General features: G+C 38.2%; 1 protein-coding gene across 1 annotated transcript; it reads left to right on the forward strand.

Moving 5' to 3' along the window:
- Positions 1 to 545: 545 nt before the first annotated feature.
- LOC306888129 (alanine--tRNA ligase, cytoplasmic-like) lies at positions 546 to 14190 on the forward strand. Its single transcript, XM_079446281.1, has 21 exons — positions 546 to 618; positions 2505 to 2672; positions 2753 to 2941; positions 3120 to 3265; positions 3350 to 3541; positions 4385 to 4529; positions 4605 to 4750; positions 4832 to 4940; positions 5113 to 5263; positions 6552 to 6676; positions 8669 to 8813; positions 8901 to 9079; positions 9171 to 9284; positions 10061 to 10267; positions 10840 to 11024; positions 11288 to 11396; positions 11888 to 12001; positions 12106 to 12225; positions 12304 to 12390; positions 12490 to 12603; positions 13398 to 14190. Exons 2-21 carry the CDS (start codon positions 2529 to 2531, stop codon positions 13575 to 13577), a joined length of 2901 nt encoding a protein of 966 aa, XP_079302407.1. The 5' UTR covers positions 546 to 618; positions 2505 to 2528; the 3' UTR covers positions 13578 to 14190.
- The last annotated feature ends 4295 nt before the right edge of the window (positions 14191 to 18485 follow it).

Genomic DNA, 18485 nt, shown 5'->3' on the forward strand with positions numbered 1-18485 from the left:
GTACTGTGTTTAACATATTGTTTCGTTTTTATTGTACCGTTTTTTGGTAAATGTTTGTCTTGCTTTTGTATTGTGCAAAATTCTACCCTTCCATCACACTGCATCATGATATTCTACTGCTTAATCCATTTGGACGTTTGTATAGACTACTACTACTATCACTGCTTCAACTATCAATAAACTTTTAGGTTAACACGCTTAATTATTTTCTTAAACAAAAAAAAGTTTCCATTATTTACAGCAATGGTGTTGCTTTGATTGATTCTGAAAGAAGAAATGCTTATTATCCAGGAGATTAAAAAAATCAAAGGAGACTGTAAATCACATTTTATAAGACAAAATAAAGATAATAATAAAAATAATAAAAAAAAACATCACTGCACTGGTACTTTATCATTGCATCATCCAGTTCCGTCCTTTACGCCGTTGACATATCCAAGCTCATCTTTGTTTTGATCGAAAGCATCCTAAACCAATAGAAACTACGTACACTGAAGCATCAATATTCCTGAACCAATCATGTGTGTTGTGGGCGGTGCTTCTACTCTCCTTTAGGTTTCAGCCGGCGTGGAGGAAGTAGTGTGACTGGGTTCTGAAGCAGTTACAAGATTATTATTCGTAAGTTTTACAAGATTTGCATTTGCTTTCACGCGTTATTTGTTGTTATTTTTATTATATGTCTTTGTGACCTGTATCACGAGACCACATGAATCCAATTAAATGGTGTTTCAGTGAATGACTGGATTGTGAGTTTAGCCTTGTCTCGTGCTTAGGGGAAGCATGCGATTGTAAAATAAATCTGAACGATTTATTTAATAAATCTGAACGATGTATCCGCCACTCTTTGTAAGTTACCTTGACATAAGGACCGGGTTACTTATGTAATACAGAATGCAAATCCAGATGGAGATGTTGATGTGCAAATCAGTCCAAGCTTGCATCATACTTGTGGTCTATAGGGGAATGGCCTATGCCAGTGCACTGATGAATGCAGTGCAGCAAAAAACATATTCCAGTTTTCATATATGTGTGGAAATTGTGATTTTATGTGGTTGTGTATTCTTGAGAATGAGTTCTTATAGTCAATATTATTTTCTTATTACACTAAAGCATATTTACTTTCTCTAGGATCATAGAGTATCATTATCTATGGCTCTTCATCTCACATTTTTATGTGCCAAAGCTTTCATCTGATGTCAGCTGAAGCTCACTGTGTGCAGGTCTTGGTCTGTTGACTTGCTCTGCTCACTAATTTTGGTGCATCATGTCATATGCCTGATTTTTATGATCCTTCACGATGCTTTGCCAGATTAGTTTTACTCTGTATTGTTTGAATTGTATATTCAGGCCTCAGCAGTAAGGAAGATCCCTGTCAGCATTTCCTTTTGGTTTTTATTTCTTTTAAAAATTCCTTTGAAATGGTTATTGATTTGCCAGGTGTGCACTGCTTGGTTTTTGTGTTCTTTGCAGCAGTCTTTGGCAGGTCTCTCCTTAAAGAGATTTAATCTCAGTGAGGGTTTTATTAGTATGTAAATAAAAAGCTAATAAATAAGAGCAACCTCACAACTCTGTGCTGCCTGACAGCACTGCGATCTCACGACATTTACATTTAACAGAAGCTCTTAATCAAACCGACTTACAAATTAGGCAATATAACAAATGTGATTCATCCTAAGAAAGTTTGTTCGTCTTCCATGTGTTTTCAATGAAATGTTATGACTTGTGTGTCTTGGAAGCATAATTTAGAGTAGGTTGAAACTTATAAACACCAGTATCTTCATAAATACGTAATTTCATTATAAAAATTATATGATTTTTTAAAATTAAGCAATTTTTCCATTGGTTCCAGTAAAAACATTAAACATAAATGTTGAAGCGGTTAAGTTCTTTGTCAGTGGATGCGATTTCTGGCATGCATGGCTTGAGTGTTTATGGGTTGACTTTTGGAAAAAGATGTTGTTATGTTTTGGATTAGTTGTTATGGGAGTGGTGCTGTAATTACTTCAGGGATGTCTTTGTTTGCTGAATACTGGCTCCACCTGCCGAGGAGCTTCACTTCAGCTCAATTCCAGACCAAGTGTTTGATTTAATTTTAAGTTTCTAGGAGATATTTTGTATAGGTTGTTTGTGCTATTTTAATTTTCATAGTTATATTTTATATTTTTGTGTTTATATTCACAAAAGTTCCTTTTATCCACGTAAAGGAGTCATTTAGTTGTGTTTTACCCTTGGCTCAATTTCTCTGCATGTCAGAGAGGATTTTGTCTGTTTGGTGAATTTGCAAGCTTTGCTTCTTCACTGACCAGATTCCTCCCTCGCACATCCCGGTATTAATGCAGTGATCGTGAGGTGTGCGTGATATTCTTACAGGCTGCAGGTGTGCATAACAGATTCTTTAATTGTTATCTGTTAACAGCAGTACAAACAGCATGTTTACTCCACCCTCTGTTTTTGTGAAACCGGTTTCTGGCTCACTGCGTGTTTGCATATATATATATCTCCAGTCCCCTGAGAAAAACACAACCAGCATGGACTCTTCACTGACTGCTGCACAGATCCGTGAGAAGTTCATCGACTTCTTTCGCCGCCATGAGCACCAGTATGTCCACTCGTCGTCCACCATTCCGCTTGATGACCCCACTCTGCTCTTCGCCAATGCCGGGATGAACCAGGTAAGGAGATTTTAACCTGCTTACAAAAATGGGCAAACATAAGTTGTTGGAAACACTTTTTTTTTTTTTCTTTTTTACAGTTCAAGCCCATCTTCCTGAACACCATCGACCCATCCCACCCTATGGCCAGACTTCGTCGTGCTGCAAATACACAGAAGTGCATTCGTGCCGGTGGAAAACACAATGACCTTGATGATGTGGGCAAAGACGTGTACCATCATACTTTCTTCGAGATGTTGGGATCTTGGTCCTTTGGAGATTACTTTAAAGTAAGAGATGGATAGAAAACTGATACGTATTGTAAAATCATGGCGTTTTTTTTTTTATAGTACTGGTGCTACTTTTTTTTGCTATATTTTTGTGGTGCTAAGATTATAAATGGAAAAACTAATTTTGGCCTTTTCTCTTTGCATCCCTTTATTTCTCTTTTGCTCATTCTGTCTCTAGCACCTGGCCTGCGAGATGGCACTGGAGCTGCTGACGAAAGAGTTTGGTATACCTATTGGACGACTCTATGTGACTTATTTTGGTGGTCATGCTGACGCAGGCCTGGAGCCTGACCTGGAGTGCAAGCAGATCTGGCTGGACTTGGGGTGAGTACAGAATCTGTACAAGGTGTATTAAATTATTGATGTGAAATTGTTAAATATTTTTTGTTTATCTCCTCTCTGTCTTAGAATGGAGGAGAGCCGTATTCTGCCAGGGAGCATGAAAGATAATTTCTGGGAGATGGGGGACACCGGTCCATGTGGACCCTGCAGCGAGATCCACTATGATCGCATTGGAGGCAGAGATGCCGCCCACCTGGTCAACATGGATGACCCGAATGTGCTTGAAATCTGGAACCTTGTGTTCATCCAGTTTAACAGGTAAATTACTACTCCTTGCTAACTATAGCTAACAATGGAAACAGTTTACTAAGTTTACACACACTTAGAGATATTTGTTTTTGGAGCCATTTCTTATTTAATGTATTGTTCAAAGGGATGCACAACAATATTGGTGCAACAATGTAGGCATCATATCCACTATTGGCTGATGTTATGGATTTTTTAAATATTTATCAGTATCAGCGAAAATGTAATGTTAATTTGATTTAATTCTAAAATATGCTCATTAATTCTTAAAACATTAACATATGGTTGATTCAGTGAATAAAGTAATGTAAATGTTTTAGTTTAAGAAATTAATCATTTAATTCAGCAGTGACGCATTCAATTAAATGATGATTAAATAATTAAATGATCAATGAAGTGTTACAGTTCTTTCAAATAAATGCTGTTGTTTTGAACTTTCAATTAATCAAAGAATAATGCACAAAATTGTCCACAAAATATTAAGCATCAACTGATTTCAACATTGATAAAAGTAAGAAATGTTTCTTGAGCACCAAATCATATTGGAATTATTTCTGATGGATCATATCACACTGATCTTTGGAATAAATTACATTTAAAAATTGTAATGATATTTAATATTACCGTTTTTACTGTATTTGATCAAATAAATGCAACCTAGATGAGTATTAGACACTTCAAAATCATAACAAAATATTAATAGTGTATATTTATTTTTGGCCAGAATTTTAGCACTGGTTTCTATATCACAACCTCTGATTTTTTTGTTAAACAAAGATAATATAAGTATGCACGCATTGTTTTAAATGCATTTGGCTTGTTTTAAATGCATATGCATTTGGTCTCTCTATGCAGAGAATCAGAGACAGTTCTAAAGCCTCTGCCCAAGAAGAGCATTGACACTGGGATGGGACTGGAGCGCTTGGTCTCTGTACTACAAAACAAGATGTCCAACTACGACACAGACCTGTTCATCCCTTATTTTGAAGCCATTCAGAAGGTAATATAGAAAAGCATAGAAAACATGACTAAATACTGTTTTGCACATTACTAAAAATAATTTCTTGGTTCTCAGGGCACAGGTGCCAGGGCATACACAGGAAAAGTTGGTGCAGAAGACACAGATGGTATTGACATGGCATACCGTGTCCTGGCTGATCATGCCCGCACCATAACCATTGCCTTGTCTGATGCCGGCAGACCTGACAACACGGGCAGGGGGTGAGATGATTGTGTTATTATATGCTGAGTAATTGGCATATAGACAATGTATGTGTATGCGACCCTGTTTTTGTGTTGCAGCTATGTGCTGAGGAGGATTCTGCGTCGTGCTGTGCGATACTCTCACGAGAAGCTGGGTGCACAGAGGGGCTTCTTTGCCTCTTTGGTAGATGTGGTGGTTGAGTCTCTGGTAAGGCCTCTACCTCTCAGACACTAATTTTTCTCCTGATTTTTATGTGAATACGGATTCCATGTTTGCAGCTTTGACAGTGATTCAAAGTAGCAGCTGCTGAAACATTGAAATGCTCTTTAATTAGATACATCTCTCTGATGGCCATTTAATGGTTCATTGCTCTCTACAGGGTGATGCTTTCCCAGAGCTGAGGAAGGATCCTGATATAGTAAAGGACATCATCAATGAGGAGGAGGTACAGTTCCTCAAGACCCTTAGCAGGGGACGCCGCATCCTGGACCGCAAGATCCAGAGTCTTGGAGACAGCAAGACTATACCAGGTAAAGCACATAGTACCACAAAGAACCATAATCAGTATTTGTAACATGCATTTGAAAATAAAACAATCACCAACCATTTTCCCAAATTTATGATGAGAATTGTTTATAAATCTAAGAGAAGCTTTAAGGTCTCTCTCTGTTTTTCCACCAAAATAAAAATGTAAAGAGTGCATAAATATTAGTATTGTGAGTTTACTGTCGTTCTGAAAAGTAAAATTATTCTTATTAAATACAGATTTATTTTATTTTACAGTACAATTGTTTTATTACTATAGTTAGTATTATTACTATATTATAATTAATACTCATTAATATTTAATGAAATGGACTGAACTGGAGAGAGTTTATTTAATTTTTTTTCCCCTCAAAATTTTAATTTTTTTCCCCCCTTTTGCTAAAATCCACTGTAAATCCACATTCTAAAGCTGATGTTTAATTTTTTCTTCATACAGGGGTGCAAACTTGTCACCTTTCGGCGAAATTTGCCGTTTTCACCTTGAAATAGGTAATTCACGTGAATCGTGTAGATCTGTAAAAAAAAGATCGGGGTTGTCAGCGAGTCATCTGTGTCATGTCATCTGTAGCGTTTTTTTCCCCTGTTGGTAAAGGAATGGACCCGCCCTACTCTGCCTCTGATTGGCTTACCTAAATGTTCTTTCCCTCATCCAACCAATCTCACTCGTGAAGCCTAACTTTTAGACGCTGCAGGGAACTGTCCATATGTCAGACGGAATGCATTTGTAACTGCTGTAAATTATGGTGTTCCAGTTTAAATGGCGATTACCGTGTGAGGCTGCTTTTTTTTGTGTGTGTGCTTTTTTTTGCGTGAGGCTGCAGTTGCGATAGCTATGAAGATTGTAAGTTACGTTATTGCTACGTTAGTTCACTACCCTTTGCAAAAATGCTCCTCAGTCTTGACCTTAGCATTTGTCTCACATATCAGTAAGCTATTACTCTGACATGAAGTCGATTTGAGAACTGTTCGACCTACAAGTAAAGCATACCGTTTAATGTACAGTAATATTAGTATCACTCAAGTGGAGGCAGCGCTAAGTGTCAGCCTATAACAGCATGTTTCAAGACAGGGAAACACCTCGCGTTTAGCCCGTCAGCTGCTTCAAAATTTTAGTGCTGAAATGAAGATTTACAGTGGTTTATTTGCCCTGACTAAGTTCGTGTAACATGGTAGATGTGGGGGTGGGGTGGGAGGAGTAGGTTAGTTTAGTTTGTCACCTTTGTCACCCCTGACGAGTTTGCACCCCTGTCTTAAATGCCACTGTTTATGTAGGTGACACAGCCTGGCTGCTGTATGACACTTATGGTTTTCCTCTGGACCTCACTGCCCTGATCGCTGAGGAACGAGGAATGGGAGTGGACATGCAGGCCTTTGAGGATGAGAAGAAAGCTGCTCAGGTTTAAATGAGTTCATTCTTCCAAACAGTGCAATTTCCATTTATAATTTCTGTATAATTTCACAGTTATAAAACACACAGAGGACACTACCAGAACTCAGTGGCACCGATATCAGTGATTAAAAATACTAATCTAATAGTACTGTTAAATGTAATCTAAGATGAAAAATCCATCTTTCATACTTTTGATTATAATGTTGTGTAGCTATGTAGCTATATACAGTCAGGTCCATAAATATTGGGACATTGACACAATTCTAACATTTTTGGCTCTATACACCACCACAATGGATTTCAAATGAAACGAACAAGATGTGCTTTAACTGCAGACAGTCAGCTTTAATTTGTATTTGTATTGTATTGAAGTGAAAAACTTTCACTTTTTAATACTTGGTTGCAAATCCTTTGCAGTCAATTACAGCCTGAAGTCTGGAACGCATAGACATCACCAGACGCTGGGTTTCATCCCTGGTGACGCTCTGCCAGGCCTCTACTGCAACCGTCTTCAGTTCCTGCTTGTTCTTGGGGCATTTTCCCTTCAGTTTTGTCTTCAGCAAGTGATTGATTGACTTGGCCATTGCATAACAGTCCACTTCTTTCCCTTCAAAAACTCTTTGGTTGCTTTTGCAGTATGCTTTGGGTCATTGTCCATCTGCACTGTGAAGCGCTGTCCAGTGAGTTCTGAAGCATTTGGCTGAATATAAGCAGATAATATTGCCCGAAACACTTCAGAATTCATCCTGCTGCTTTTGTCAGCAGTCACATCATCAATAAATACAAGAGAACCAGTTCCACTGGCAGCCATACATGCCCACGCCATGACACTACCACCACCATGCTTCACTGATGAGGTGGTATGCTTAGGATCATGAGCAGTTCCTTTCCTTCTCCATACTCTTCTCTTCCCATCACTCTGGTACAAGTTGATCTTGGTCTCATCTGTCCATAGGATGTTGTTCCAGAACTGTGAAGGCTTTTTTAGATGTCGTTTGGCAAACTCTAATGTGGCCTTCCTGTTTTTGAGGCTCACCAATGGTTTACATCTTGTGGTGAACCCTCTGTATTCACTCTAGTGAAGTCTTCTCTTGATTGTTGACTTTGACACACATACACCTACCTCCTGGAGAGTGATCTTGATCTGGCCAACTGTTGTGAAGGGTGTTTTCTTCACCAGGGAAAGAATTCTTCGGTCATCCACCACAGTTGTTTTCCGTGGTCTTCCGGGTCTTTTGGTGTTGCTGAGCTCACCGGTGCGTTCCTTCTTTTTAAGAATGTTCCAAACAGTTGTTTTGGCCACGCCTAATGTTTTTGCTATCTCTCTGATGGGTTTGTTTTGTTTTTTCAGCCTAATGATGGCTTGCTTCACTGATAGTGACAGCGCTTTGGATCTCATCTTGACAGTTGACAGCAACAGATTCCAAATGCAAATAGCACACTTGAAATGAACTCTAGACCTTTTATCTGCTCATTGTAATTGGGATAACGAGGGAATAACACACACCTGGCCATGGAACAGCCGAGAAGCCAATTGTCCCATTACTTTTGGTCCCTTAACAAGTGGGAGGCACATATGCAAACTGTTGTAATTCCTACACCGTTCACCAGATTTGGATGTAAATACCCTCAAATTAAAGCTGACAGTCTGCAGTTAAAGCACATCTTGTTCGTTTCATTTGAAATCCATTGTGGTGGTGTATAGAGCCAAAAATGTTAGAATTGTGTTGATGTCCCAATATTTATGGACCTGACTGTATGTATGTATATATGTGTGTGTATATATATATATATATATATATATATATATATATATATATATATATATATATATATATATATATATATATATATATATATATATATATATATATATATATATATATATATATGACACACTATATTGCCAAAAGTATTGGGTCTCCCCCTTCTAATGAACAGACTAATGAACAGATATTTTGTATTAGTGTAAATGAGTCTAATTAATCTGTGCACACAGTTGAAGTCTCAGGGCAAAGGCTCTGGGGACCAGGACCACATCATGCTGGACATCTATGCCATTGAAGAGCTCAGAAACAAAGGTGTCGCTGCCACTGATGACAGCCCCAAGTACAAGTACACTTCAAATGATAACGGCAACTATGGTACGAATTACACCTTTGCTATTCCTCTTGATTTTTACGGTTTGATTGCGTAGGTTTCACGCTTGTGACATTGTGTGTCCCTCTCAGAGTTTGAACAGGCAGTGGGCACAGTGCTGGCTCTCAGGAGGGAGCGTGCATTTGTTGATGAGGTGACCACAGGTCAAGAGTGTGGAGTGCTGCTCGACAAAACTTCTTTCTACGCCGAGCAGGGTGGCCAGAGCTTTGATGAAGGCTACATGCTCCGAGAAAACGACTCTGCTGAGGATGTAAGAAACAGAGATTGGTTGTGTAAAGAAGCTGAACTGCCTGATTTAGTTATGTTTCATGGTGCTGTCATGTTCTATTGTGCTATTTCAGAGGATGGAATTCACTGTGAAGAATACTCAGGTGCGTGGAGGGTACGTGCTGCATATTGGTATGGTATATGGCACACTGAAGGTTGGAGACCGCCTAACTCTGCACGTGGATGAGGTATGTTATAGTTTTATCATTGATTTGCAGGGTTACTTTGGAAATGTAATAGGATACAGATTACAAGTTACTCAGTTTAATATGTAATAAGTAGTATAACTATTTCAGTTACTTTAAATAATGTAACTGATTACATTTGATTTTTTTTTTTTTCTAAATTTGTAATTAATGTTTTCAACTGTTAATCATTTTGAAACATTCAAACCAGGCAGGGTTAAACTTCAACACTGATTACTATCAGACTTCTCAAAATCCTTCATCGCTTGAATTAAGATGATAAAAATTTAATTTTAAAGCACAGCCACCACAAAATCAGACTTTAATACCTCTTTTTACTTTGAGATAGTTTGAGGTCAAATACAGATTTAAAAACACAAGATATAGTTTAATAGCTATCATGCTGTTTTTGAAATCAAATTTTTGCATTTTGCAGGAAACTGCTTTAGAGAGAAAAAAAAGTTAATCTTCAAAAAAATGCATATACACAAACCAAAATAGGAAATAAATCCATTATCAAATAAGAATATGTCCTATTATGTGTCCTAACCCTAACCATATTTTAGAGCAGTCAATGCAATTTGGGAAATAATCAAATCTGTATGTGTGTGTGAAGAAATTCAGATGTAACCTGTTGTAATCATTAACAAGTAACTATAATTTAATTACACATTTATTTTCTCAGTAACTGTTACAGATTTGTAACTTTTTGATTTGTCACCAAATATTTTATAGCATCTGGTTTAGACAAAAAAAATTTGCCTATTTTTCTCTCTCAGGCTCGTCGTAGGCCCATCATGAGTAACCATACTGCCACGCACATCCTTAACTATGCCTTGCGTTCAGTGCTGGGAGAGGCAGATCAGCGAGGCTCTTTGGTTGCTCCAGACAGATTGCGCTTTGACTTCACAGCTAAAGGAGCCATGAGCACAGATGAAGTGCGACGCACAGAAGAGATCGCCTCAACCATGATTCGTGATGCTAAGGTCAGGCCCATTCAACAGACTTGCACTTTTCAAATCAAACGCTTTGTATTCATATTGCTTGAAACAGTTTTTACATGTATTCACTGTGCAGTTTCGGGAAGTCGTGGCCTAATGGTTAGTCGGACTCGTAATCCAAAGGTTGCGGGTTCGAGTCTCGGGCCGGCAGGGATTGTAGGTGGGGGGAGTGACTCTCCAGCGCTCTCTCCACCCTCAATACCACGACTGAGGTGCCCTTGAGCAAGGCACCGAACCCCCGACTGCTCCCCGGGCGCCGCAGCATAAATGGCTGCCCACTGCTCCGGGTGTGTGTTCACGGTGTGTGTGTGTGTTCACTGCTGTGTGTGTGCACGTTGGATGGGTTAAATGCAGAGCACGAATTCCGAGTATGGGTCACCATACTTGGCAGTATGTCACTTCACTTCACTAAGATATTCTGAAAACAGAGCAATAAAGCTCTTTTTCAATACATTAGTTGAATACAGATATACAGCTTACATGTCCCTGAGAACACTTTTGTATTTTTTCGTATTTTGTCTCGCAAACTGAAATGCTCTGAATATGTCTTTCATCAGCTGGTTTATACCCTGGATGCCCCCCTTGCAGCAGCTAAAGCCATCCAAGGTCTGCGGGCAGTGTTTGATGAGACGTACCCTGATCCTGTTAGAGTGGTGTCTATTGGCATCCCAGTGGAGGAGCTGCTGGCTGATCCAAACAGCCCTGCAGGCTCACTCACCTCCATCGAGTTCTGCGGCGGAACGTATGAACATCAAATTTTAATATTATAAACTTTTAATATTGCAGAAGTAGGCCCTCTGGGCTCTAGCAGCACATCTAGTTTTCTGTGAATATGAACAAAAATATCAACTTGTTTGTAATATTCAGAAGTTTGTCCTGTCTGTGCTTCATGAATAAATGATTAATAATTAATGGAAAATTTATATTAGTAATGTTTGTTTGTTAATGGAATCAAAATGTTTAAGAAAGCAATATTTTTTTCTGTTTGGTCATTTTTACCCATAGGCACTTGCAGAACTCTGGTCATGCTGCACCATTCGTGATCGTATCAGAGGAGGCCATCGCTAAAGGAATCAGGAGGATTGTGGCAGTGACTGGAGCAGAGGCTCAGAAGGTTAGAGGATTGTGCACACTTTTTGTTTTTTAACTGATACTTTAGTATCTGATTTGGGGTTGGGAATGTAGAACCGTTTTTTGCTGTCTGATGTGAATGTGATATGAAAGTAAGATGTGAAATAATACAAGGATTAAATATGTCCGTTGTGTTTTCTTGCTGTTTGCACGCACAGTCTGGCTAGTGTAGTTTGATTGACAAACAAATTATTAATTTGAACCTGTTCTATTCAACGAATCACGAAGACTCACAAAGAATGTGCTTTATAATTATAAAGAGCTTATTCAGTGTAATTACTGACTGATCATTCATGTAACAACATGTAAATACACATTCAGAAGTGTTTTTTTTTTTTTTTTTTTTAATAGATATTCATTTTAAATCCTTTTTTTAGTATAGTATTTTAGGTATTATTGGTGGGTAAATCATTTAGGAAGTTCCTTGATTCCCATTTCTAATAGTTCTTGACAGATTGATGTTTGTGTTGTCAGGCCCAGAGGAAAGCTGATGCACTGAAGCTAGAACTAGATGCCATGGCAGAGAAAGTGAAGGCTCAGACCACCCCTAATAAAGATATTCAGAAGGAGATTGCTGATATGACAGAGGTGAGCTCCACTCTGACATATTCTGCTCTCACCTGTCTAAAATCAGTGGTGTCTAATTTTATTCATCAAAGTATAACTGGATCAGTGTATGCATATATATTCAGGCCCTGGGCACTGCAGTCATCTCTCAGTGGCGGAAGGATGAAATGAGGGATTCCCTGAAAAGTCTTAAGAAGATCATGGATGACCTGGACCGTGCCAGCAAGGCAGATGTACAGAAGAGGGTAAGAGAATATGATTCTGTCGTCTGATAGTTAGTCACTGAGGTTCTTGGAACTGTGAACACGTGGTTTTAATTTTAGGTCCTGGAAAAGACAAAAGAGATCATCGAAAGTAACCCAAACCAACCTCTGATTGTGCTGGAGATGGAGAATGGAGCATCTGCAAAGGTAACTCTCACTGTCTTTTCAAATTACGAGTCTATACTTGAACTGAATTTTGTTATTGTCTGTAGTGAAAGTCTTAATGTTTTGTCTGTGTGTCCACAGGCTTTGAATGACTCTCTGAAGCTGCTAAAGACAAATTCACCACAGACTGCTGCTATGCTTTTTGCTGTGGACAACGATGCAGGGAAAATTATCTGCTTGTGCCAAGTGCCTCAGGTAAATGTGTTAGAGAGGACCTTATTCTGTAAGATGGCAGAGGGCTCTCTTAAAATATTTAACCAGATCTACTTTAAATCATAAGATTTTCTTGTTGTGAAAAAAAGAATACTTAGAATCTGCAAGGACACATTAAATTGAACAAAAGTGAAGACTTTTACATACAAAGGATTTCTATTTCAAATAATTGCTGTTCTTTTGAACTATAAATTCATTAAAGAATCCTGAAAAAATGATCAATTTACACAAAAAAAATATATAAAGCTGTATAATGGTTTTCAATACTGATGATAAGAAATATTTCTTCAGCACAAAATCAGCATATTACAATGATACTGAAGGATCATGTGACGCTGAAGACTGGAGTAACGGCTGTAGTAGTATTTGTCATCACAGGAATACAATTTTAAAATTATTAAAACGGAAAACAAATATTTTTCAATTGTAATATTTTACAATGTTTCTCTGTTATTGTATATATTTTTATATCAAATAGAAGCAGCCTAGGTGAGCATAAAAAAAAAAAAACATTTACTGACCCTAAATGTTTGAATGATAGTGTATTTTCTTAATACATGTTACTATTATTATGTTCAGCGAAATAGGAGTAATAACATGCCTTTGCCATACAGCCAACCTCCAGAAGTAAAATGTTTCGGATTCCATATTTTGTTCGTTTCACATTTAATGATGGTTAAATTATAACTTTGACTTGCATGGTACTAGACACAATAATGCATATGTAAAGTATCAATTTAAATTCAGCAATGTATGTGCTCTGGTTGTGTTTCCAGGATGTTGCAAACCGAGGCCTGAAGGCCAGTGAGTGGGTTCAGGAAGTGTGTCCTCTGCTGGACGGAAAAGGAGGTGGTAAAGACATGTCTGCCCAGGCCACGGGTAGAAACACACAATGCATACAGGAAGCTCTGCAGCTGGCCAATGAGTTTGCCCGCCTCAAACTGGGTGAAAATTAAGGAAAGAGAGAGATAGCGATGTAGGTGTGATTTAACTTGATAGAGGTCCTTAGTTTGGTCTTAACCTTCCTCCTGTCCTGTTCTAGCTCTGCTTGCTGAACCTTCAAACTGGACATTCCAGGGCAGAAAATGTAAAAACTGTACAGAAATGTAATTTGTCAATTATGAATTGGAAGGGAAATATACAGTGCCTGCTCTTGGTAAATTTGGGCATTGCAGATGTGATAACTGATCCATCAAACCGTCCTGACTCTCTGATGCAAAGCACATGGGCTGTGCATGCTTTCTGATTGGATTATTAACTAAAATCACCCTCATGGTCATTGTTATCATTATGAGCATATGATGAGGAAGAACATTATTGTCATTGTCAAGCTATTTGAAGGCGTCTTTTTATCCTAAGATTTTCCATTACATTTGTAGAATTGTTGGTCTGTCTCTTTAGCAGGAGGGATGTCGTAATGGTTCAGGAAAATTCATGTCAACACTGTTAACCTTTAACTATCTCTTCTAGCATCTGTTTTGGAGAAACGAGCCATTAATCACCTGTCACATGAAATGCATCACTTGTTAATGGTAATAAAAAATGGTTTCAAATGCATAAATTACTTTTCATTGTTGTGTGGAGTCATGTATATTTGAACATGATTGTGATTTAAAGCAATTGTGTATAATTATTAACTGAATACACTATCTGATGATTTTGTCAGCTCTACATGAATTATCAAATTGAGGTTAACTAGAGATCAATAACTGTCATAGTACTACTATTACATTACTGGTGCTCAACCATGTGAACATATTTTGAATCACTATAACATTCTTTTTATGATGCATTCTGAACTCTTTTAAACCTTTTCATTTAAAACCATATGCTTGTTGCAATTTCTATAAATGAGTGTGCCAGACTTTCAGACATATGCCCCGGTCAAGCTCAAACACATAATTATAACTGTACACTATGACAAGAGGACAAAAGGGATGGAAATAAAGAGCTAAAATTAGTCATTGCTCAATCAATTTAAAGTTTAGCTAACTTTTAAAATGTTGATTATCAGGATGGAAAGTTTTAAACTGATATCACAAAACATCACAGAATTCAACATGATGTTTATGCTGTTTTTTTAAGTGATATAAAAGTATACTGGATGGAAAGTGATATTGAGGGCATCAAACTTTTTTTTTTTTTTTTTTAATGCCAGTGTTTACACATTAGAAGCTGCAAAGCACATAAACCATAGTGGTAAAAATGTATCCATTTGCTCACATACTGATAAAAGAACATGAGCTCATAAAATCATAAATTCAATACTTAAGTTGTAGTGAAAATGTACTGCATCAAATAAAGAAGCTCTGACAAGGAGCAAAATTGTTTACTTGTATACCAACGTCCTTGGACAGAAAGAGCCAAACCATTTTTAAACATGTTTATTTCTTACAGTAGCATAAAGATAAAAACAGTCCAGAATTACACAGAGACTGAGGTTGTGAAAGGAAAGAGAGCACTGACCAATAGTCACTATATCAACACTAATGAGAAGCTAATGAGAGCAAACACAGTGGCACAGCGAGGATATGTACAGTCTGTGCTGAAGAGGGTTCCTTCATGAAGAACAGCATTCAACATTACGTTGAAAGTGGAGTCTAAATACTGTAGCCTCATTTTGAACTTCATGTCAGGGTTTTTTGCTGACATTTTATTGTGTTTTATTAATTATTTCTCCAAATGGAATAGGGGGATCTACCGTAACGCTTTTCAAAAAGGTCAAGAAAACAAAATGAAATCTCAACATATCTATTCTGGAGGCACAATCATGTATATGATCGTAGAAAAAGCAGCAAAGAAATAAAACGAAGCAGTTTAGTCTTAACAGGCTCTGTAATATTCATCTCAATATTGCATCCTATAATCCTACAAACAATTGAACAAAAGATGATACAAAGTCCTAGAAAAAGCTCTCTCAGTGTGACAATAAGGATCCACAAAGACTGATAATTTAGTGCTGAGATCATTGGCAAGAAGAGCATAAAGAAAGCAAGCCAATTTGGAATTGATCTCGTCATGCAATTTGGCCACAGAATATTTCAAATGGAGAGAACAGAGAAGGTGGACATAATGTAGTCTTTCATATATTGTTTCAGTAGATTTGCCTGAATATCACTCAGCAGGCTACGATCCTCCTGTGGCACGAAAACAAGAAGAGAAACATTCCTCCTCGCCAACTAGCCTACCATTTAGGATTAATGATTACTGTTAAGAGTAATACAAGAACATCACAAGCCAGTTTATTTTCCTTAATCCATATTTTCATAAACATCAAACAACAAAAACAAGAGGATTAGTAATGGAATAAAACTCTTTGGTGACCAACTGCGCATCTCAATATTCTACCTATGAGAGGGCAGCCATCCTATGTATCTGTGATTTTCACTGTGAAACGCCCAATAATAATCCCTCAGAATAGGCTTAAATATAATAAAGCCACTGCAGCACTGTGCATTTAATATTCACCCAGTATATAACCGTCAAAATACATTTACGCTTTATTGACAATGTATAAAAGCACTCATGTGCCACAGGTCTGGATTTTCTAAGGGTTCAGAAGTGACAGTGAATGCAGGTAGGTAGCTCTTAAAATCAAGAGGGGAGAAGGTTTTCAGGTGAGAGCTTTTCCCACCCTGATCCCGAAGGCACAGCACTCAGCTTAGCTCAAAGTAGAACAGACAAGAGGATGAGGTGGTGGAGCACAGGAGAAGCCATGAATCATGTGTGGGGGGAGGACAGCTGGTGGGTAGACGATCCGTGCCCTATTTTAGAGCCCAGATTTGTGTGAGCGCAAATGTGTGTCAATAAATGCTTGGTAAGAAGACTAAAGGAACAATATCACGTGTTTATGCGTCTTATAATGAGGTTAGCTGTGCTCTGGAGAGAGGACATGTCCAGAAGCGAGGACAAGGCACGCAAGCGTGTAACGTGTGTGCGTTTACACACTGAAAGAACTGATATGTCTACATTTTGAAAAAGAACTACTGCACCTGAAACTTAGACTCGGCCGAAGCAGAAAGCTACGAACGTAGTGACGGAAAAAATATGAGATTGGAAGAAAAATATATTTCAGTGCTTTCAGGTCACAATTCTTTTGTTTGAACGCAAGTTTCTCGGGGGAACAAAAACGTTTTATGAGAGAACACAAGAGAATTGAAATATAATTTCTGTTCCCAGAGAAACTTTGCATTTGCTTACAAAACTTATGTTCGCTCGCAAAACTTTTGTTCACACACAAACGACTCAAAAGTTGTGGAAGTCGTGGCCTAATGGTTAGAGAGTCGGACTCGTAATCCAAAGGTTGCGGGTTCGAGTCTCGGGCCGGCAGGGATTGTAGGTGGGGGGAGTGAATGTCCAGCGCTCTCTCCACCCTCAATACCACGACTGAGGTGCCCTTGAGCAAGGCACCGAACCCCCAACTGCTCCCCGGGCGCCGCAGCATAAAATGGCTGCCCACTGCTCCGGGTGTGTGTTCACAGTGTGTGTGTGTGTGTGTGTGTTCACTGCTGTGTGTGTGCACGTTGGATGGGTTAAATGCAGAGCACGAATTCCGAGTATGGGTCACCATACTTGGCAGTATGTCACTTCAAAACAAAAGTTTTGCAAGCTAACACAAAGTTTCTTGGGGGAAGGCAAACAATTTGCAACCTAGTTTCTCAGACATAACACAACATTTACAAGACAACATAAAAACACTAAATCTAATTAATAAAATAATAAAATATAAAAAATAAAATAACGTTTTTTTTTCTGCTTGCAAACCCTTTTAGTTCTTCTTAGAGAGTTCACACACAAACAACTCTGCAATTTTGCAAGCTAACGCAACGTTTCTTGGGGGAATGCAAATATTTTACAAAGTAAAGCAAAGTTTCTCTGGGTAACAAACATTTTGCAAGTTAATGCTAAGTTTCTCTGGGGAACGCAAATATTTTGCAAAGTACCGCAAAGTTTCTCAAGGAAACAATTTGCCAGCTAGCACAATGTTTCTTGGGGGAACGCAAAAATTTGCAATAGAATGCAAAAATTTGCAATAGAATGCAAAAGCATTGACATTTTACTCCCATCTCGTATACTTTCCCCATCACTTTAGGGCAGGGGTCGGCAAGTAAGTTTGGCATGGGGCCAAAAAACATTTTCGCCACTAGATGGTGGGCCAGAACATAGTCAAAGGATAATTTAAGAAATTAATTGATAAAAAATACAACTACAATTGCCTGACAGACTGTTACAGTGTCTTTTGTAACTGGTAGTGAGCTGTTACTCTGTGTTAAATCCTGTAGTAGGACAGTCATTAACAAAAAGCCACATTTGTGTGGCGGTGTCAGGCAGAGTATGTGAGCGGAGTGGAGCATCAACGATATTCCCTCCGCTCCGAGTATGCGCTCTGAGCATACATGCCAAACTGTGTTTTGCTCCAGACATTTAACTGTAAATTTAAGTTAAATGTGTAAAACCTAAAATGCTGTTACCGTATTTTTTACAGTATAATTCTAGCAACCACAGCTGCCGTTTTTTTACCGTAAATGTTACGGTTTTTTTTTTACAGTGCAGTTTTTGCACGCGGGCCGCCTGTTGCCGACCACTGCTTTAGGTGCCCCGAAAGCACTTGTCGTTCAAGTGGATCTATCTGCTTATCCTTCGTATGGTCTAAAACATTTATAATGTAATAAATTATACAAGGATAACTATACAAATTTAACAATAAATATAAAAAAATCACCTATTGTTGATGGTAAATGACTGAACAGCAGCAAAGGAGTGTCTAGGCTACATGACTTCAAGAAAACGCTTATCAATGAATTCCACCAGAACTTCAAGATCTGTCTGTCAGCTAGTCATAAATTGTATCGCAATGCATCAGG

This window comes from Barbus barbus (assembly GCF_936440315.1).
Source record: "Barbus barbus genome assembly, chromosome: 22".
In the NCBI taxonomy this organism is placed as follows: Eukaryota; Metazoa; Chordata; class Actinopteri; order Cypriniformes; family Cyprinidae; genus Barbus; species Barbus barbus.